The 21,389-nt window shown below is 42.1% G+C and overlaps 2 protein-coding genes across 3 annotated transcripts; one reads left to right on the top strand and one right to left on the bottom strand.

The window, feature by feature from the left end:
• The first annotated feature begins 896 nt into the window (after positions 1-896).
• On the top strand, positions 897-15,993 carry oplah (5-oxoprolinase, ATP-hydrolysing). 2 transcript variants are annotated; one of them, XM_086151190.1, is made up of 28 exons: positions 897-1,018; positions 1,703-1,919; positions 3,036-3,227; positions 3,754-3,868; positions 4,493-4,616; positions 5,561-5,756; positions 6,726-6,891; positions 7,107-7,245; positions 7,527-7,594; positions 7,994-8,169; positions 8,259-8,399; positions 8,529-8,641; positions 8,739-8,909; positions 9,545-9,682; positions 9,872-10,010; positions 10,214-10,326; positions 10,509-10,660; positions 10,855-11,015; positions 11,112-11,213; positions 11,327-11,501; positions 12,034-12,218; positions 12,345-12,491; positions 13,337-13,471; positions 13,768-13,917; positions 14,057-14,214; positions 14,318-14,478; positions 14,574-14,671; positions 15,124-15,993. In XM_086151190.1, exons 2-28 carry the CDS (start codon positions 1,749-1,751, stop codon positions 15,274-15,276), a joined length of 3,939 nt encoding a protein of 1,312 aa, XP_086007316.1. In that variant the 5' UTR covers positions 897-1,018; positions 1,703-1,748; the 3' UTR covers positions 15,277-15,993. The 2 variants fall into 2 exon arrangements, with proteins under 2 accessions (XP_086007316.1, XP_086007315.1); XM_086151189.1 differs by having other exon boundaries at positions 942-1,171.
• Positions 15,994-18,323: 2,330 nt separating this feature from the next.
• Positions 18,324-20,715, bottom strand: foxh1 (forkhead box H1). Its single transcript, XM_086151187.1, has 3 exons — positions 20,263-20,715; positions 19,554-19,658; positions 18,324-19,289 (listed from the first exon to the last, which is right to left on the bottom strand). The coding sequence occupies exons 1-3, from the start codon at positions 20,713-20,715 to the stop codon at positions 18,324-18,326; spliced, it is 1,524 nt and encodes a 507-aa protein (XP_086007313.1).
• Between the last annotated feature and the right edge of the window lie 674 nt (positions 20,716-21,389).

The following is a 21,389-nucleotide window of genomic DNA, read 5'->3' as shown; positions in this document are numbered from 1 at the left end:
AGTGACATCACACACAGTGCACATCACAGCTTCCCTTTTGTTTATTTTTCTTAAGATTCCCCCTTGCCCCTGTGTAATGTCAGTGGCCATGAAATCACAGTCATGTCAAAGGCCATGTTTTATTTGTGGTTATATATTGATTAGAAGTCAAATATACATTACCATATTTGAATGTTTTCTGTAAGAAGTCAGTATACCAAATGGCTTCTCATAGTCTCGGAAACATTATCTACCCCTTACGTAATTGACCAGTAAGTTCTTACTGTAATCTGCCTGTAGTTCTCCAGTACAGTATCCCTCGTTTTGAGTATTTCTTTGTCAAAATCTGGAAGTTTGAGACACTTTACATTTCAAGACTAAAGGGTTTGTATGCCAGATATTCCAGTGAATTAAAAAACAGCTGGTGTAAATTGATAAAATAATGACATGAGTTCAGACTACCCCGTATAATGTTGCAGATCTGTAGGAAAACGAACATACACGAGTGTGTGTAATTCGGAATATTCAAAATACAATAATGACAACAGCGAGACGAAACTGTAAATAAGTAACTCGTTTCGTTTTATTTAAATATGTTGCATATGTATTTATTGCTTATTTCTTGAGATTTTTTTCATCTACAACCCACGTGACCTATTTCATAACCAGGAAAACGCGATTGGCTTTGGCAGTAAATCGCCTATAAACAGAAATGAACAAAAAAGTTTCAACATTTTCCCACTTCAGATAATTTAAAAAAATAGCTAATTGTAAAAAGAAAAAAAAAATCATGAACCCAAAATAGCTGAAAGAGATATTCGGATAGGTCGACGTACCGGCAGTTAGCTTAAACAGCACCGTCTGTTTTGGAGCAGGGAGAGTTAGCAGCGGGGGTGGGGCGGGGCGGAGCCTGCGAACACCAACCTCTCGACGGGCAGCGTTTCGAAACCTCGCCGGCAATGTGGTCCGGGACAGTAGAGCACGGCGAACTCCAGATTATCAAAGATTAACACGCCCTCTGCTTGACAACAGCGGACAGGTGGGGAAATACACGTCGGATACGTTTTATCCTCGATCCTTCTCACGGTGACTGGGGTTTTGCAAGATTCCTGCAGGCGGGCGGTGAATGGGGCTGAAGCAGCAGCACTGCTCGGTCAAGTTTTAGGCTCTTAAAAATCCTCCGTCGGAAGATGTAAGTCGTAACTTCACATTTAGCGATGCGTTTTGTTTTCGTCCTTCGCATCCTGCAGATTATTTGCGTGCCGATCGGTCCCATCTGGCATCGCTGTCGAGTTTCTGCAAATCCTCTCATTTTTGTCCATTCAGAGCAGTCACTCGTTGACAGCTATGCTGCACATTAAGTGGACCCTCAAACTTTCTTCATTTTGTTCTACAAAACAAATCCAGAAAATTAAGATGCATGTTTTTAGACGAATTGTATTAATATTGCAATTTTAAAAGATTTGCGTATAGTATTTAGATACATGTTTGTATTTACGAATTATGCAGAGAAGAAAAAGAGCGGACCCAAAAATACAGATTAAGGTCGGATTCTGAATACAAACCGCTTAATGAGATTATAACTGAATTTTGATTTGAAATGTCCCCATTGTGGGACGTAGGCGCACTCTAAACTTTTCTGAAGCTGCATTACATTTACTTGCTCACCACTGTTGGTACAGTCTCTCTGAGTTGACATAACCTTTACCACATTTCTTCTCAGATTTCATTCTCTCGCCAGACGCCAAGGCATCTTCTCACTCTTCATCATGGCTGAGACCGAGGGCAAATTTGACTTTGCCATCGACAGGGGTGGCACCTTCACGGACGTGTTTGCCCGGCTACCGAATGGGAGGGAGAGGGTCCTGAAACTGCTGTCCCGTGACCCCCTGAACTACAAAGATGCTCCCACTGAAGGGATCCGCAGAGTCTTGGAAGAGGTAACCCAATGAGATAGCAGCATTTATTAAGATTTAATATATAAAATGTCAACAAACCTTTTTTTTTGGGGTAAGACGATTTCGTGTCCTCAGTTTTTAATACCTATGAACCCTACAGCATTACATGGTGTAGCTTCTAAACATGGTTCAGTGCATGTTATTGGAATGCGCAGGTTCTTGTGATTCCAGTGATGCAACACTATTCAAACAATCAAGAAACAAAAAGACTTAAGTTGTGAAGACTTTGTAGTAAGCTGCACTAAGATAACGTTGTGCAGGGTCTCATAATGAAGCAAAGATCAACACAATCCCAGCCCCCCCCCCCTCCAAAAAAAAAAAAATTGACCCAAACAGCACTCTCCCTTACAGATAGGTTGAGAAGTTCATTCATCCGGGAGGAGCTCGGATATGCTCCTCCGTATAGAGGCGCCAAATGAGGTGGCTTGGCCATCTGATCAGGATGCCTCCTGAACGCCTCCCGGGTGAGGTATTGCGGACATGTCCGTCTGGGAGGGGACCATGGGGAAGACCCAGGACATGCTGGAAAGACTTCTCCAGCCCGGCCTTTGGAATGCCTTGGGGTCCTCCCAGAGGAGGTTGACCACGTGCCAGGGGAGAGAGAGGTCTGGGCCTCAGTGCTCTGGCTGCTGCCCGCTCGACCCAACTACGGATAAGTGGGGGAAGATGGATGGATGGACGGACATTATTACATCAATAAACTAACTTTGCCCTAGGATGTGTCTCATCTCTGTTCAAAAGTCTGATCATGTGATCTTTCTTTTGATTAAGCTGCACTTCAGCCATCTGGAGCTTGTTTACTTAGTCCTTTCACCAGCCAAAGAGAGGCTGAGGTGATGGCAATTATAAGCCATTTGGAAGAGATTGTGTCAGTGAATTATTCTTTTTAAGTTGGTCCTTGATAATGAGAATTTACTATAACTATTTCTTTTTTTAAATACCCTAAATCCCCAGCATGAATGTCAATGTGATCTTGTTAAAGTTTAAGCCAGGCAAACTTCATTGTCTAAACTTCAGATGCAATCACAAGGTCATCATTTGATGTAAATTGATTTTTTTTTCAATATATATTTCACAATTGTGTGCATTGATTGACAGGAAACGGGGCAGGTCTTTCCTCGAGATAAGCCAGTAGACACCTCCCTGATTGGCTGGATCAGGATGGGCACAACTGTGGCCACCAACGCTTTGCTGGAGAGGGAAGGAGAGCAGACAGCCCTCCTGGTGACAAAAGGTTTTAAAGACCTGCTGCACATTGGAACACAGGCGCGGCCAAAGCTCTTTGATTTGGTTTGTACTCTCTTCTCAAAACTTTAAAATAAACGCACTTTTATATATACTCACCTAGTTGTAAAATATTCCTCTGAACACATTAGTTACTGGTAATTCAGCCACTTCATACCCTTCGAAAGAAAGTAGGATGATTATGTATTGTGTTCATGTCAAGTTCTTACAAAACAAAGTTTACTCATTATCTCATGAGCCTTGACTAGCTGTAAAGTTGCCCCCCGGACCTGGACCATTACGGTGAAGTGGCCACTTCACTGTGAAGTAAATTGTCCCCTACTTTACTGAGCCAACAGAAGGGGTCTGATGTGAAGTCACATTTTTTCATTCTATCCGCAATTCACATAGATAAGAAAATATGCTAAATTATCCATTCTTAAATGAAAACTTTATTTAACCAAGACCCTTGTTTTTATCCTACATATTGTTCTTTTTTTATATCTCTACATCTGGGTGTCATTGACAAGTAAGATAAGTCTGGTGTTTGTTCTAAATTTACTCCGTATCCTGTTATACTATGTGCACACAGGAGGTGGAGGTACCTGAAGTGCTGTATAAGGAGGTAATAGAGGTGAATGAGCGGGTTGTCCTCAGACAAGAGGGGTGTCAGCTATCCAAGAAAGATTCAAGGCGTATTGTCACAGGTGTGGTATAGAACAAGTTTTTGTTTTTTGCTAACGCAATTCCACTTTTGGGTTTTTTCAGTGCACTACATACAACACAGCTAAATATTTTCTTTTTTTACTCACCCTGCTTACTTCATGAAATAAAGCGGTCTTATCCATCTGTGTTCTAGTTGAAATATTTACAAAAAATTTTTGACGGAATGCAATGATTGGCTTTACATACACATGTGGTTCATAGTGGATGAATCGTCTGGTGTGTTCTGAATTACCGACGGCGTTGTACACTCTGTTCTTGAACTTCAAAACCAAGGCGATTCCTAGCAGCTTCAGCCTTTTGTAGTTAGTGCTGATCAGAAAATCTAAGCATATCCGAATGCATATCCAAAATGGTAAACCTATCTAATGCTCATGTGTGGTTTTCTAGGTGAAACCCATTTTACTTTATAGAGCTATAAACAATATTTTCAAAAACAAAGCCAATGCATTATATTTGGTTACAAGTGCAAGAATGTAAACTGCAAGCAGCCTCACATATAGTATAAGTGGGAGAGAGCTTCACTGACATACATTGCAAAACAGCCTGTGGGTTATTGCATAACATATTTTGAAATAATGCTGGGAATGTGTGGTGGTGTTTCTCAGGCAGAACAGGGGATGGCCTGGAGGTCTGGAAGGAGCTAGATCTGGAGCGTGTAGAAAAGGACCTGCGAGGGGTTCTGTCTCGTGGGATCACCAGTCTGGCTGTCCTGCTGCTGCACTCATACACGTCAGTGCAGAGTCTTCTGTACTTTTTGTATTTTTGGAAAAAGATCCTATAACCCTGAAGATGCCGGTGTTTTCTAGCATCTGTCTTTGTTTAGCTCACTCTCCCCCTTACACACTGATTTTAGCTGGAGTCACTCTTTATGTTATCTCTGCTTTCTTGATGTAACAACTTCCGCTGTTCTTACACTCATTAACCAGGTCAGTGTGCAAAAAATCAAGCTGTCCCTTGTTGTGCTTTCAAACATTTTAGGCAATAAGTGGCCAAGTCAGGAGGTGACGTGGGTATTGCGGTATATTCAATGAATGAAGCCGATCCAAAGCTTCATAATCTTGTGTTTTCTCTATTTCATATCTGTCTTTGATGTATCTTTTGTGTAAATGATACATCCTCAGCAGAACGACTTTTGGTTTTGTTTTTTTACTGACCACACATCCCTCGACAAACGTATTAATCTTAAACTTATATATGCAACTTATATAATTCCACTGGAAAAGTACCGCTGTGCTCTTAAGTCCCATGAGAGATAACCTTCTCACTTGAGGAGATGATTGGTTGGAAAAACTTCTGTCAGATTCCACACACAATTCCCATCAGGGCAAGTCTTTTGTGCATGTGTTAAAAAGGCTCCCTTGATATGTTCGCTTTACATGCCACAGGTGTCTGGTGTCCGTTTTGAATCTGCCTTTTTTTAACCCTTTGTATGTTTGTCCTTTTTACCCATCTGGTTAAGCGAGTTGAAATCCCTGCACCTCTTCCAGTTAAATCTGCTGTTACTCATTGCACTGTCAATTCACTCTTGAAGTAACATTCTGCCGCAACAGTCAAGGTTAAAAAATGACATTTCTTGAACAACGTGAAAGATTTGGTGTGGAAGTTAGAAGGTCAGAATGCAGGCAGGAATGGATAATTGGGTAACATCTATAGCCACTTTGTTTCTCTTTCAGATGGTCCGACCATGAAAAAGCAGTGGGGGCACTGGCGCGTCGTATGGGCTTCACCCAAGTGTCTTTGTCCAGCGAGGTCATGCCCATGGTGCGAGCGGTGCCTCGAGGCTATACAGTCTGTGCTGACGCCTATCTCACTCCGATAATTCATCAGTATTTAAAAGGCTTCACTTCAGGATTCAAAAATGGATTGAAGGTGTGTGCTTCTCTTGCATTTCAATGTGTGTGTTAATATTTGTTTATTTTTAATATTTTTCCGGGCAGCGTGGTGTCACTTCTTGCTCACAGCGAGAAGGTGCCTGGTTCAACAGCAAGAAGGTCCTTCTTACTCTACATGTCACAGAGAAATGTCATTTTTTGGGGCCAGCAAGTGGCACAATTACGAAGTCTAAATAACAACCAGGAGAAATCTTCTGGGATTTTTGTCAAATGTGAAGTACAGTTTAGAAGAGGCCACATGTCCTGACGGGGATACTTATCAAACTGATCAGACTGATCAGCTAAGTTAAAATTGACTTTTGGCAAAACATCAAAATCTACCTGTCTGAAATCCACAGTGGTCATGATCATCAGTGACTTAAAGCCTTTCTGAATAATTTAATATTAATTTTTATTTTTTATTTTTTCTTCAGGACACTTTGTCAGAGTGTTAAATTAAAGTATACCATGTGTCCTGTCCTATGGCTAGAGTGTTGTGTAATACGAATTGTAAATTTAAAACATAAAATGTCCTCAGGCTTGAAAATTATCATTGTAGTCTTTATCAAGATCAACATGCCTTCTATTGTTTGTCCATGGAAATAAAACATGTGACAGGGTCAGGCAGTTTAAATAATAAATATTTAAATACTTCCAGTAGGTCCTTCTCAGCTCAGTGCTGAATCTGAGTTACAGTGGCCGCTACTGTCACAGTTAGATATTAGATGCTGCTCATGGTTTATACAAAACTAGGTCAGGTTTTAGAAGGATCCTTGCTCCTTATCAAAGCTGAACATTAATTTACACCTGATGAACTTGGTATAAGAATGTGAAAATTTCTGCTCAAATATTTTCTGTAGCATTCAAGAAAAAGGATAGTTCATTTTCATGACTTTGCCATGCATAACTGGACAGTGGTCTGGAAATGTTATAGACCCTACCATCTCCTTTGTCCTGCTGTCCTCAGGACGTTGATGTCCTGTTCATGCAGTCAGACGGAGGCCTGACGCCCATGCAGCAGTTCTGTGGCTCGCGGGCTGTCCTGTCTGGACCAGCAGGAGGTGTTGTGGGATACGCCATTACATCTTACAGCCAGACTGAGAAAAAACCCGTGATTGGCTTTGACATGGGTGGTGAGTTGTGGGAAGATAGTTATTACCTTTAGCAAGCGCATAGAAGCTCTGCCATTATTTTCAGAGCAAGTTAGTTTTGAGTTCCAAAATAATTACGTGAAAGCTTTACACAGGCTGCACAGATCTACTTTCCAACTGCCAATTTTTAAAAATTAATATTCTGTAAGGATAGCTTGACACGAAAGGAATTCATATTCAGTCTTCTTTATCTCCAGGAACATCCACTGATGTGAGTCGGTACGCTGGCCAGTATGAACACGTTTTTGAGGCAACCACAGCTGGAGTCACCTTGCAGGCTCCTCAGCTGGACATAAACACTGTGGCTGCAGGCGGAGGATCACGACTCTTCTTCAGGTCAGTCAGCAGGTCACAAGTATTGAGCCTGCAGACGGTTGCTGTTTTCTTGTCTAGTCCTTAGCCCAACCAGGATAATCAGAGATCTCTTAATGCACCCAAAGTAGTCTGTTTTCATTGTAGATTTTCACTGCACCCGATTGTAACAACAGTATTTATTTCATTTTCAGTATTCAGTTCATTTTTTGCACAATCTAATCAGAATTGTTTATCCTAGTAATTCTTAGATCATCATGAAACAAATCATGTCCATGGCTCCTTCTCTTTCCGTTTTTTCTTAGGTCAGGGATGTTTGTTGTTGGGCCGGAATCTGCAGGTGCACATCCAGGACCTGCCTGCTACAGAAAAGGTGACAGATTGCCAGAGCTTTTCCTATTTCTTACTCCTCTCAGTGTGAATCAGGCTGGTTCTCACCCCCTGACCTGTCATATAAGAGCAAATTACTATTTTAAGCTGGAAAAAACTAATTGGACTCTCAGTTTTAGCTATGATATGTGCTCTTTATTGCTGATATTTACAATTTGAGATTGGGGTCATGATTGGCTTCATGGCATGGAATATGGTCCTCAGATCACTACTTTTGGATACTGGCATTTATTGTGCACTCTTGAGTTCATCATCAAGCACTATTCAATTCTAGCACCTATTGTAACATTCGAGGGCAGACTTTGAAATACACAAAACTGACTTTTATAAAAGATAATCACATTGATTTCTGATTGACATCTGATTTCTGATAACTTTGTAGGTGGGCCTCTGACCGTTACTGATGCCAACTTGGCTTTGGGGCGCCTCCTCCCCTCCTTTTTCCCCAAAATTTTTGGGCCTGGGGAAAATGAACCCCTGTCCCTAGAGGAGACCATGAAGCATTTCTCTCATATGACCCAGGAGATTAATCTCTTCCTCTCTTCGAGCCAAGCAGAGGTTCTCCACTTTGCTTTTATCATACGCTTATTCATAGAGATATCGATGTATCCATATGACTAATAATTTGAATTTCCTTTCATTTACAGGTTGGCACAAATGGCTCCAGTTGCTCTCACAACAGCACTTTGCCAAACAGCCAATCACAGATGAGTGTAGAAGAGGTTGCCATGGGATTCATTCGCGTTGCAAATGAGGCAATGTGTCGACCAATCCGAGCCTTGACACAGGTAATTTGTTCTCTGGAGTCTTTACCCCAGCTTTGTGGAACTGAACAACTCTATGACTCAAGATGTCTGGAAGTTTAAAATATGGCTAATAAACCTTTTTTCCTCTCTGATCACCCCCAACCTACAAAGGCGAAAGGTCATGATACATCTCAACACGTGTTGGCATGTTTTGGGGGTGCAGGTGGCCAGCATGCCTGTGCTATTGCCCGAGCTCTGGGGATGAAATCTGTGTTCATACATAAGTATGTAACTTGTGTTTTCTTTTATTGCATTTTATAATACAGCCGTGGTTCTACATGTATTTCATTGTTATGTGTATTTTTTTTTTCCTACACCCAGATACAGTGGCGTGCTGTCTGCCTACGGTCTGGCTCTTGCAGATGTGGTGGAGGAGGTCCAGGAACCGTGCTCCCTGCGGTACGAGCAGCACTCTTTCAGTGAGCTCGACCACAGGGTAGATCGGCTCTTGAAGCGCTGCCATGATACACTCCGCGCACGGGGATTTTCCAGGTCAGTGACAACAAATAACACTATCTCTGTATTGGGACATTAAAATTAATTTCCTTAGTGGAATACAATTATAACAGAGGAGAAACAGGTGTAAAGGATTCCCATGCATCACAATGACAAATATTGGCGTTATAGTAAACACAAATGAGAGACTGTAAAATGTGGTAAACAATTAGCATTTTCCTGTTCATGATTTGCCAGTTATATTTCTTTTCCATAGTTAATATTGCCCTTTTGATAAAACAAATGTGTTGTTTTTTTATCAGATTTGTTGTTGAATCATTTCACTAATCAGCAGAATGATTTAATTAGACCTAGCATTGTTTGAAAGCGTTGACATTCTCCGGTGAATATTTGCCAGGGATTTTGAGAACATTGCAGGCCATACACTTTGAAGTTAATCGCTTGAGAAACATACAATTATACCACCAAGCTCATTCATAATGAGCACAATTAGATATAAAATGCTACCAAGGAGATACACAGGCCGTTTGTCAAACAGTCTTAGCCTTTGTATTCAAGTTTTGAAAATTAAATAATAGGGTCACTAGCAGTGGTTGCATTCCTTTTTTGCTAAATAATGTTTAACATGAGCACATAAAAATTTAAGAAGCTCTGTGTTTCCGTCATCTCAGTGGCCAAATAACCACTGAGGTTTTCCTCCACCTGCGTTATGAGGGCACAGACTGCGCGCTCATGGTGACAGCTACCGGTTTCCCGAGCAACGCCCACACCTGCCAAGCCGGCGATTTCCATAGCGCCTTCACCAAAAGGTTTTCCACTCACAAATTCACGTCATACACTCAAACATTCATGGATTATTCAGTGCATTACACCAATAAACAACATTACTATGTTTGTTTTCTTTTTAAAAAAAAACCAACAACCCTATAATAAATGTTTTAATTAACTTTCTACATTTTTTGTCATCCTGTCCTCATCTGTTCTTTTATCCGTTCTAGATATCTGAAGGAGTTTGGTTTCACGATAACAGATAGACCCGTCGTGGTCGATGATATCAGAGTGCGGGGTTGTGGAAAATCTGGCATCCAATCTGTTTATAGATCAAAGAAGGGAAACAGACAGGCCAAACCTGTCAAGGTATATGGACTTACTTTTGTCTAATTGTACAGATAACAGATCGCCTTCCTCTTAACTGAGACACTTTGGTTGCTTAATAATGATGTTTATTTCCTTTTCTTTCTGTTGATCTTGTCAAGATACTTGACATCATCTGCGAACGCAGGAAACGTCGACAGGTCTTAATGAAACAATGAGTCATCTTTGCATAATTTTTTCTGCAGATGACAAAATGCTTCTTTGAGGAAGGTTACCTTGACACCGCTGTGTATATGTGGGAGGACCTGATGTGTGATCACAACATCCAGGGACCAGCCATTATCATTGACAAGAATAGGCAAGAATTTTCCCCCTAGCTACCTCTACTTGCTGACTATTTTTAGTGAGAGACTATATTTACATGTGTATTTAGGTTTTATTTTCCAGAGTTTAAGTATTATCCTGCTGTTCTTTTACTGCTAGGAGTTACTAAGGAGTCAAATGCCAAATGTGCCTCTTTTTTTCATGTCTTTTCATCAGCACTATCCTGGTGGAGCCATGCTGTGAGGCCAGTCTGACAGAGGGGGGCGATGTCCGCGTAACCGTGGGTTCTGACCCTCACTGTGTCCTCGGCACTCAGCTCAACACTGTGCAGCTCTCTATCTTCTCCCACCGCTTCATGAGCATAGCAGGTCAGCAGAAAACCCGACAATGCAAAACATTAGGCTTTCGAAAGATAATTAAACAGGGTATGTGCTAATGTGATCTACGTGAGGGTGCCATAGCTGGGTCACGCTAAGGTTTAGGGCATAGTTGTGTTTATTGCTCATGAATTATGTTACAACTTTATTTTGACAAAATACTGTTTTGTCTTACCCACTCACAGAACAGATGGGCAGGGTCCTACAAAGAACATCTATCTCCACCAACATCAAGGAGCGTCTTGACTTCTCCTGCGCGGTTTTTGGACCAGATGGGGGCTTGGTATCGAACGCACCCCACATCCCCGTCCACCTCGGAGCAATGCAAGAAACTGTGCAGTACCAGGTGAAGATGTGACGTGTGTATTTCCAACAGTAGATGCTGAAGACAAAGCCAGAGTAAGTGAAAGCATATCCTTCATTCTTATATTCCTCTTTTCAGATCAAATCGTTGGGAGGCAATCTGAAGGAAGGGGATGTGATTTTGAGTAACCACCCATGTGCAGGGGGAAGCCACCTGCCAGATCTCACTGTCATTACACCGGTGTGTCTATGAAGTTCTCAGCTCAGAATCAGGACTTTAACTTCACTTTTTTTAAACTCTCCTTTCCATACATCACATATTCCCCATCCACCCCCCATCCCTTTTCATCTCAGGTATATAGAGAAGGACTGAGTAGTCCAGTGTTCTTTGTGGCCAGCAGGGGGCATCATGCTGATATTGGGGGTATCACTCCGGGTTCCATGCCCCCACACTCAAATTCCCTCCAGCAGGAGGGTGCTGTCTTCATCTCCTTTAAACTTGTCACCGGTGGTGTGTTCCAGGAGCAAGGTAAGAATGGAGGAATAGTTTTTTTTTTGTTTTGTTTTTTTTTATAGAATTTGGATGAAGTAAGCAGATTAGACTCTATGAATGTTGTAGATTCCTGGCAAAACAGGCTTTAATAGAGATAATAATTGATCTTATAAGGCTATACCAGTAGATGTCAATTTTGTCTTCCTTTCAATATAGTTCGTATAATATTTTCAATCAATAATCAATCATCAATATTCCTGGTTTAATGCACAGTGATCTATAAGAAGATCAAATAAGAAGATGAGCACTGCATAGAGTGCTGTTTTGAGAGTTGGTCTACGAAATATTGACACTTTTAAAACTGTTGCAGAACTTTCTTCATTGTTTTAAGTTTGCTGTTCTGGGATGTCACAAGTTCTCACATGAAACTTAGGAAACCAGTCTATGAAAATAATCGTGCTTATGTATGTATATATGTATAATAGGATTATAAATTCATCTTTTCCCATCTTTTTGATTTCTCCCCGTCTTTTTCCCATGGCCCCCTGTGGTGCACCCCACCCATCAGCTGTAACAGAGGCTCTGATGGCCCCGGCTCAGCACCCTGGCTCCTCTGGGACTCGCAATCTCCATGACAACCTTTCCGACCTGCGGGCTCAGGTGGCAGCCAATCAGAGAGGTAGCCAGCTGGTGGGGGAGTTGATTGACAGCTATGGGCTGGCCGTTGTTCAGGCTTATATGGGTTACATTCAGGTAATGCTGGCTTCAAGGGGACCAGGGAAAATAAAACACAGTTAAATAGTTTTTCAGGAAAATATTGTATACTATTAGTACTTTTCGAGTATAATAGCGCCCTCAGTGATAACCTGTTCGTATCAGAGTAATGCAGAGCTGGCAGTAAGGGAGATGCTGAGAGACTTTGCGAGACAACGACGAGAGAAGACTGGTTCCTTGGTGGTGGAGTCTGAAGATTTCATGGATGATGGCACGCGAATCGCCCTGAAAGTTGAGATTAATGAAGAAGAAGTGAGTATTAAAAAATAATTTTGAGAAAAGAAAAAACCTGGATCTTAACGGTACAACAATCTCTTATGTTGTAGCATTACTGCACAATTTTCAACGCAGTTAATACATTTTAGTCTAAATCCAAGACACATTTCTAATGAACAGTTCATCATATTTTAAGTCATACTGGAGATACAGATCAATTTGTACATACAGGACTGTCTCGGAAAATTCGAATATTGTGATAAAGTTCTTTATCTTCTGTAATGCAATTAAAGAAACGAAAAATACTTTTTCATGATATTCTAATATTTTGAGATAGGATTTTTGAGTTTCTAAAGATGTAAGCCATAATCAGCAATATTAGAATAATAAAAGGCTTGCAATATTTCAGTTGATTTGTAATGAATCCAGAATGTATGACATTTTTGTTTTTGTAATTACATTACAGGAGATGAAGAACTTTATCTTAATATTCTAATTTTCTGAGACAGTTCTGTATACCTAGGCCCTGTTGTGTCCCACACATTCCCAAGGTGAATATATTGAGGAATGAAATCCCTTACAACTATGCATACAGATCATACATGTCCATTGGATCGTAGGAAAATAATCTACTAAATAGTGGTATGTCTTCACTATTTGCACAAATACTATAAAATGTGTTTTCATCATGTTGTTTTTATAGAATACATTTTTTTTCAATTCAGGTGAACAAATCCCTTTGTTTAAACTCAGAATACAGTAAGGGAGTATGAGGAAAGTTTTCTCTTTGTTTCAGATTCTGAATCCATGATGAGAGCGGCGAGGAACAATTGGATATAACAATTTAAACTGTTAACAGTGTAAAATCTTTCTCACTGCAGGGCAGTGCAGTGTTTGACTTCACAGGGACGGGCACAGAGGTGTGGGGCAACTGCAACGCGCCACGGGCCATCACCCTCTCTGCCCTCATATACTGCCTGCGCTGCATGGTCGGACAGGACATCCCCCTCAATCAGGTGAAGTGCTCCTGTCCAGGGGGGTTGGGTGACAAAAACACTTTTATGGATAATGCTTTTGCTGTCCGTTTGCAAGTTGTCAAAGATGCTTGGTTGATCATTTGTAGATTCACTCAAGGTTAGTGCTTATATTCTTAGTAAATTCTCACGAATCTAAGGAGACATTATTTTCAGACCATAAGCTTTATATGTAGTCATTTTCCTAATATGCTATTTTCAGGGTAAAAACAATTCTCATTTCATTCAATTAAATATCAACTTTCTATTAAGGCCTCCCTGTTTTGTTCCATGCCCAGGGGTGCCTCGCTCCGATCAGAGTCATCATCCCCCCGGGATCAATCCTGCAGCCGTCCGAGGATGCAGCTGTGGTTGGAGGAAATGTGCTCACATCTCAAAGAGTTGTGGATGTCATATTTAAGGCCTTTGAGGTTTGCTCTGCCTCTCAGGTAAGCAGGGCTATAGTAGTACGTTTAAAAAATATGCCTTTATTTTTATAAGTAATCAGACCATTTTTTTTAAGATAGGATTCTGATTGTTAATCTGTTTGTCTAACGTTGTTTTTCTTTGTTTATTTGTTTTTACTAGGGCTGCATGAACAACATTTCCTTTGGCAGTGAGAGGATCGGTTACTACGAGACTGTTGCAGGGGGAGCTGGGGCGGGGCCTGGCTGGAAAGGGAGAAGTGGAGTTCACAGTCACATGACCAATACCCGCATCACCGATCCAGAGATTCTGGAGAAGAGGTCTGACTCTGAGTTTTTGTTTTAGCCAATTAAGCCCAAGTATTGCATCAATTGACATTGCTAAGTATCAGCAATCTGGTTCTGCTGTTCATTTGGTGCTCAGGTATCCAGTGATTTTAGAGCAATTCTCCCTGCGGCCCTCATCAGGAGGTGCAGGGAAATACCAAGGAGGAGATGGTGTGATTCGAAAGCTTTTGTTTCGGGACAAGGTGGTTTTGTCCGTTCTGACTGAGAGGCGGTCGACTCGTCCTTACGGTCTCCATGGTAAAATGTCACGCTTTGATCCCTACTGAACGGCCCTATTCATTTGCATTTTGCTGAGTGACTAACAACGTCCTTGTAATGTCTGTGTTGGTCAGGGGGCGAAGATGGTGCAGCGGGGCTGAATCTGCTTCAGAGGGCCGATGGAAGAGTCCTTAATCTGGGTGCCAAGACCAGTGTCACCCTGCAGCCAGGGGTAAGACAGGAACATGAGTTTATCTGAAACAACCCCACAAGGAAAAAGACTGGTTATTGTAGCAAATCTATATGTCTGTGAAAAAAATATAATTAGAGTTTAACATTTATTATTTATTTGTGTATTGTGAAATTCCACTGAAATTGTAATTGATATACATTTTTATTTTGTTGTCATCAGGCATCTGCGGGGAAAGAAAAACACTTAAACTAAAATATAAAATCTTTCAAAGAAGGGGGGTCGGTCTGCTTGAACATGAGTTTTATTATTGAGACAAATATTGACTGTCATATCCTCTGTAAAAGTGAAAAGTAAGATTCTGAAAATCATGTCAATCCACACTGATCAAGAATTAGTTCATCATAAACCTGAGTGCATCTGAGGTTGAAGCCCTTAAAAAATCATGTCACATGTCTCAAATCCCTGCTTTAAAATGTTTACCCCCCCCCCAGGACATGTTCTGCCTCTACACCCCTGGAGGCGGGGGGTATGGAACAGAAGAGGAGCCGAGTAAAAGGCCTGCGACTAAGCGAAGGCGACTGAACGAAACATTCCCTGAGAGAGGCAGCGTCTTTGAATACCGAATGGCACAGGAGGGAGTGTGAAAAGAAACAGGTTTACAACCCATTTTGTAAGAAGAGATGGAAAAATTACAAGGATGTATGTTCTTTATGGTTGTCTGTGAACAAGTTTTAAAAAGGAAGAAAAAATCATTATGAACTTATTGCGTGACATGTACTAAGACATAACCCCATTTGCAACTGGTGTGAAAGGTTGTCAGATTATGCTGTTGTGTAGTATCATCGTGATGCCAGATATTCCTCATGCAAAAGATCTGTTGTCACTTTTCGTGTAAGAAAAGTTTCAGCAGGCCGCTCTTCCATGAATAGACCTGGTGACTGAACACTCATGCTAATGCCATGCAAAGTAAGTGATCCACATTGGTCACTTAAAACTTAATATTCCACTTATTGGGAAAAAATTGATTTTGTTGTGTCATTTTACATTTGCCTGTACCACATTTCAAAATCTGAAGACATGTTTTCTCTCAATACTATTTTATATAAGTTCTATTTAACTATGAGTAACAAGTTTGTGGAGGTTCTCAGTCATCCAGATCATGGTGACTTCTTGGCGAAATTTTCTTGAATTTCTTCAAGTCCAGTTGCAACGATTAGATTTCGACAAGAGTTTTATAAATAGCAAGGTTATTGCTATGTGGTAGCTCCTAATCTACTTGAATCACTGCAATCACCTTTTAATCTACTAGTCAAAAATTGTTACGTTTTAACAGAAAGAAAAATAAACCCAATTTCTACCAAGAAGTGTCATTCCTTCGTCAGGTCACATTCCTCAACATACAGTAAGAGTAGTTTCAATCTGTTGGGAGTGTTAAACATCAATATGCAAAGAAGTTCAGTTGATTTGAGCAGTTTTACACAGTATATCACACAAACCTTCTAAAAACTATCACAATGTAACAACCTATTCATGTAAATCCATGACCGAGTGCAAAGATGCACCCTTGAATGTCTGTATGTTTGGGGGAGGGGGGAATGTCCCTGCTGGTGTCCCCCTCCCCTATTTTGGTGAAGAATGATCCCTGAGCATTACAGCAAGGATGGTGAGAGAGTGCAGGCATGCATAGGCGACTGATAAAGAGATAGTGGTCACTGCAGAGGAAGCAGCAGGAGGTAAATGGCTGCCAGATTTTGGATGTAAATCAGATTGCGTGGTATTGGATCAGTAGTACAACCTCTAATACTAAAGTCATGGACAGTTCAAAGTTTCCCAGTTTCCACAGTGCATCAGTGTTTATGATTCTGACAAAACAATTGTGATGGAAGAAAAGATTTCTTGACATAGTGCCTATATTGTGACCTTGTGAACTGAGCTGGACCAACAATAGTCACTAGCTTTGTATTTTTTACTTGATCGACATGTTTTTAGTTTACCCTATAAACATTTGATTTCATGAGAATTCTCTCACTTCAACAGAAAAAAGGCAGTTTCATGTCAGTTGATGAAACAAAAGCACAGGCTTGTCTGAAGGAATGAGCAGCAATTTCCCTTAGTTATAGTTTAATTTACCATCAGAATATTGTTGAAACTAATGAAGTAAAAAAAAAATTTGCCTTACATTGTATTAAATCAACCATACTCTCATTTTGAATTTAGTGTGAATCTTTTTCTTCCGAGTACAGAAGTTTAAGTTGTCACAACTAACAATGATTTAGTTTAGCAAACATCCAAGTACTATTCAGTAAATTATGGGAAACCGATATGCTTTACATTCCTAATGTGGAAAAAAGAAATGTATCAAATGTAGCTGCTCAAATTAAAGGGCAACCAAAATAATTCTCTCTGGTTTCTTTTTTCTAAATTGATTGTCCTGCTTAATTTTTAAATCACTTACCCATCCACTGGATGCCACCTTACTTATGTAAAACATTTTGAACACAACAGTGATATTAAACTTGCAGTTTCTATTTAAACATTTACAAGACTGTGTGAGACAGTTGGAATAAACAGTTTTATTATATACCCTGTTCAGCACTATAAACCTTATTTGACAGTTCAGCGTGATCGGTTTGCTTCATTTTAGTGAACAAATCTAAGAACCACAGCAAAATGAGGGGAAAAAATTGACAAAACATTCACGTGTCGATGTAGGTAGACAGAACAATTAACTCAGTTATTATAACATCAAGAGTGCAAATAATCCACAGAGCAAAGTCTACAAGAAACATGCTCCAAACCTGAGGTAGATACTGCTGGTTGTTTTCTGGTACAATGGTCTTCAAGGCCCTGAGAACTTCAAAACTTACTGGTGCAATTTCCTTCCTAAAAATGATTTGTAAAAGCTGCTATTTGGTTCATCAAAATTACCGCTGTTTCAGGTGTACCACTGCAGAAAGTCCAGACGTAATCACATTTTCAGAAATAGGAACAATTTATCCTGAAAGCATGCAATCCAACAAAGTAAAAATCACTAATAGCACAAGCATGATTGCAGGGAGAAGAACCATCTGTGCATACAAACGCAGGGAGGAAGGGAGGAACTGTTTTCACAAAAAACCTCAAACTATAGTAACTTCTAATTCTACATTACATTCATGCGGTTTATCGAAACGCTGTCGGGATACAGTTTGTGCTTTTTTTTTCTCCCCCATTTGTCTTAAAACAGTTTCAGTTTGTTTTGCTTCAGACAACATTTGCAAAACAGCCTGTTAATACACATGATGATACAATTCAGCATTAACAAAAGTAATTCTGGGTGGCAAGAGAACAATACTGATAAAAACAGTGCAAATATTCCACAAGAGCCTGCAGGCAGTCACTTTCATGGAAAGAATGAGGTAGGAGTTGTTGACTAGCTTGTAGTGGTGGCTCTTCTCCAATCAATAGTCCAAAATTACAATAAACAATGTGGTATTTTATAAAATACTGACCCACAAAAGTAAACTTGTCCATGCTAAAAACAATCATGATACTTTTTGCTGAACCTGGGTGGAGGTAATGTGTGGGTATAGAGTTTGGAGATGCCGTATTTTATTTTAATCTGTCCTCTGGGGATCTTTTGTGTCAGTACAATTTTGCATTTTAAAGTGACAGTTTGTGCTTCTTCGTATGAAAAAGTCACTTAGCTGGGTCAGTACTGCGAGTACCTGTTCATGGGGGACCCGTTGTGAAGGTTGTACTGACTGGGCGGTTGCTGATGTGAGTGGGAGTTTTGACTGGCCGGTATTAACACATCAAACACACTCTTATTTGGAGGCACAGACTGCAGCATGTTGTCCAGGTCCATGATGAGGGGAGGAGCTTGGACAGAAACTCGCCCGCTAGGAAGGATGGGCCAATAGGCAGGGCCTAAAAAGTGGCTTGGGGCAACAGGAGGACTCCCATAGCCATAAAGTGGGATGCTGCCATGGAGTGGCATTAGTGAACCTCCATTGAAACGCATGCTGGGAGGGGCAACAGCATTAGGGGGAGCATATTTGGCATAGGAGGTTGGCAGCTCCCAGGGAGGGGCGGTGGTTTCCCGACGTGCTGATTTTTGTAGCGGTGGTTTGTAGTCATCGTAACAATCTAACCTTGCCTCGCCGTCGCGAGGAACGCGCTTCCCGGGCAGGGACGCGCCCTTCCATTCCTCATCGGAGGAAGATGTCGAGGCCGGGCTCGCGGAGCTGGCGGAAACACTACGGGCAGAAGAGGTGTAGCGCGGTCGTTGAGGGGGCGAGAGCCGAGGACGCTCCACCTCACCCCAACAGTCCCTGATGCCCATATCCACATCCCCAACAGCGCTAGGAGGGCGCAGGCTATGTAGCAAAGAGTCAATGGCAAAAGATGAGTCAAGCTTGGGTCGAAACAAGTCCTCTTGCGGTGGGGAAGGGTTCCTTGAGTGTACAGGAGGGAGGGAGGTCACAGGGTCAGGGGGTGGCTCAGATTCTGGCTTGTGTCCCTGTAGGATGTAAGGGGCCAGATCCTGGGCAAAGATAGTCTCATCCTGGCGCGATACTGCTGTATTCTGCCTCTTGAGGAGCTCCAGGGGAACCCGACTCAGCTCAACGGCCCAGAAGTTTCCTTTGCCTTGGGGCTTTCCAGGGTCTTTCAGCACCTGTGGGTAAAGGGAGGATGGAAAGGGAACATCATATGCCTGCCAACCCAGTTAGGCAAGACTCATCTTGTTGTGTTAACCATCAGAATAACAGTGGGTAGAAGCTTCAAACCAGTTTGAGGTTTCCATTTAAAGTCCATCAGATTATATTACCACAACAGCTCATCTCTGACCCCACCCCTCTCCACAAACCTGGACAATACCATGTAGGTGTCTCATGAGCAATCCCATTAAAACAAAATCCCCTATTTTAAGGATACAAACCTTGACAAAGCAGTCATACGAAGAAAGGTTGTGCCTCACAGAATCCCGCCAGCCCTTGTAGTTCCCCTTAAAGAATGGAAAGAGGGTGCTGATCTCCTTGAGGATCTAGAATTTGAGGAGTTAAAAAATGCAATGAAAGCCCAGAACAGCATGAACAACATTTTCGAATTAAACTGTATAAATCAAATATAGGGTATAATAATGTTATTTTGATTGCAAGTTGCAATTTCATGACCACCTGACCCGGCTGCACCTCCAAAAAGCAGGAATGATGTTGGGGATGGATATGAAAAAGAAAAATGTTTTTACATCCATTTCCTTTTCGACGGGATACACTCCCTGCTACACCAACTTAAGCAAGTTTCTCAATATCTTATCGTCCCTGATACCGATCAGGGTCTGGTTTCATTGCAGCCTAACCTTATCACGCCTAACCCAGAATGGCATGGTTGGGAGTCTAAGTGTCATCAATCACTTTTTCTGTTTTTAGTAAACGGGTAAACAGATCAACTATATGAGTATTGTTAATGCTGGAAATGAAAGATGAAATGTGTTGTTTTAAAATACATCTGCTTTGTTTCGTCTTGAGGGGACGACATGATTGCGAATTCCTTGCATAGGTTAAAGACGGGCCGGACGCGGCGCCGTGCGTAAAGACGCCGTGCGCAAACCGAGCCCGGTCGCGTCCACGCAGACGGGAACCGCTCACCTCAGACAGAGTCAGCTTCTTCTCCGGGGACCTTTGGATCACCATGGCGATCATCGCGAGATAAGAGTAGGGTGGCTTCGGGTACCGCTGATAGTTCTTCTTCTTGCCGCCACCGGCGCCGCTCTTCTCCCGGTCGCCGCTCCACGCGTCCCGGGGGAGCGTATCCTCTCCTTCGGCGCCGGGGTACGACAAGCCCGAGAGGAGGGCGGCTTTGTCCATGGCTGCTGCGGAGCCGGCGTGGCGCTGCGGGTTCTCGAAGCTCGGCGGGCGCCGGGGGACCATCTGAACCGGGCGGGGGGGCCACCGTGGAGCCGGGGAGCTGCGCGCCACGCCGCCGGGAGGGAAACTCAGCGGCGCGTCGCTGCCCGAGTCAAGGTGATGGTCGCGGTGGGTTCCCAGGTGTGGCAGGGCGGGCGGTGCCAGGAGGCTGCGATCCGGACGGTGCTTTGTCATGCTGATCACCCGCGGGGGTGGGACGGTGGGCCCCGCACGTTCGGACAAGAGCACGGAGAAAGAGGGGGAGGGAGGTCAAAGAGTCGGTCCTTAACTTCTGGCAGACTGCTGGCTCCAGGCTGGCTCTATTTGAAGAGCAAACAATTAACAGTTTCATGTAAATCCCGCTGCGTAATCGAGAAGAGAATGACGCGTTATCTGAGGGGCAGAATGACTGATCGCCGCGGGGGGGCTGGGGAGGGTCTCTGTCCGACAGGGCAGAGAAAGAAAGACAGTAAAACTGTAAATAACCTTGATGATAATATCAAGCATGCGACTTGAGAAATGGGACGAACTCACTCGAGAAACAGCGCCCGTGATGTTACGCACCAAGGTACCTGGCGCGTAATGGAGAGGGGGAGGAAAAAAAAACTTAAATACCAAAGAAAAGGAAAAAAAAATTGAAAAAGAAAATTCGAGTAGGATTTGATAATGATAGAAGGCTCCCAGGCGAAAGTACAAGCAGAGATCGTGGGGGGAGGGTTGCGAGCAAGATACCAGTTATTTCGACAGAAGCCTACGTTCAATCAACACTGCTTTGGTTTTGGCCTAGCGTAGAATCGCTAATAAACAAGCCTGAAAAGGCCAGGATGTTGGTGGTTTAAAAGATATTTTTAAAAAAAGTAGAAGAAAAA

Source organism: Fistularia commersonii, chromosome 8 (genome assembly GCF_037954325.1).
Source record: "Fistularia commersonii isolate RoL2024-O1a breed Wild chromosome 8, RoL_Fcom_v1.0, whole genome shotgun sequence".
Classification (NCBI taxonomy): Eukaryota; Metazoa; Chordata; class Actinopteri; order Syngnathiformes; family Fistulariidae; genus Fistularia; species Fistularia commersonii.
This window is presented reverse-complemented; position numbering and strand designations above follow the sequence as displayed.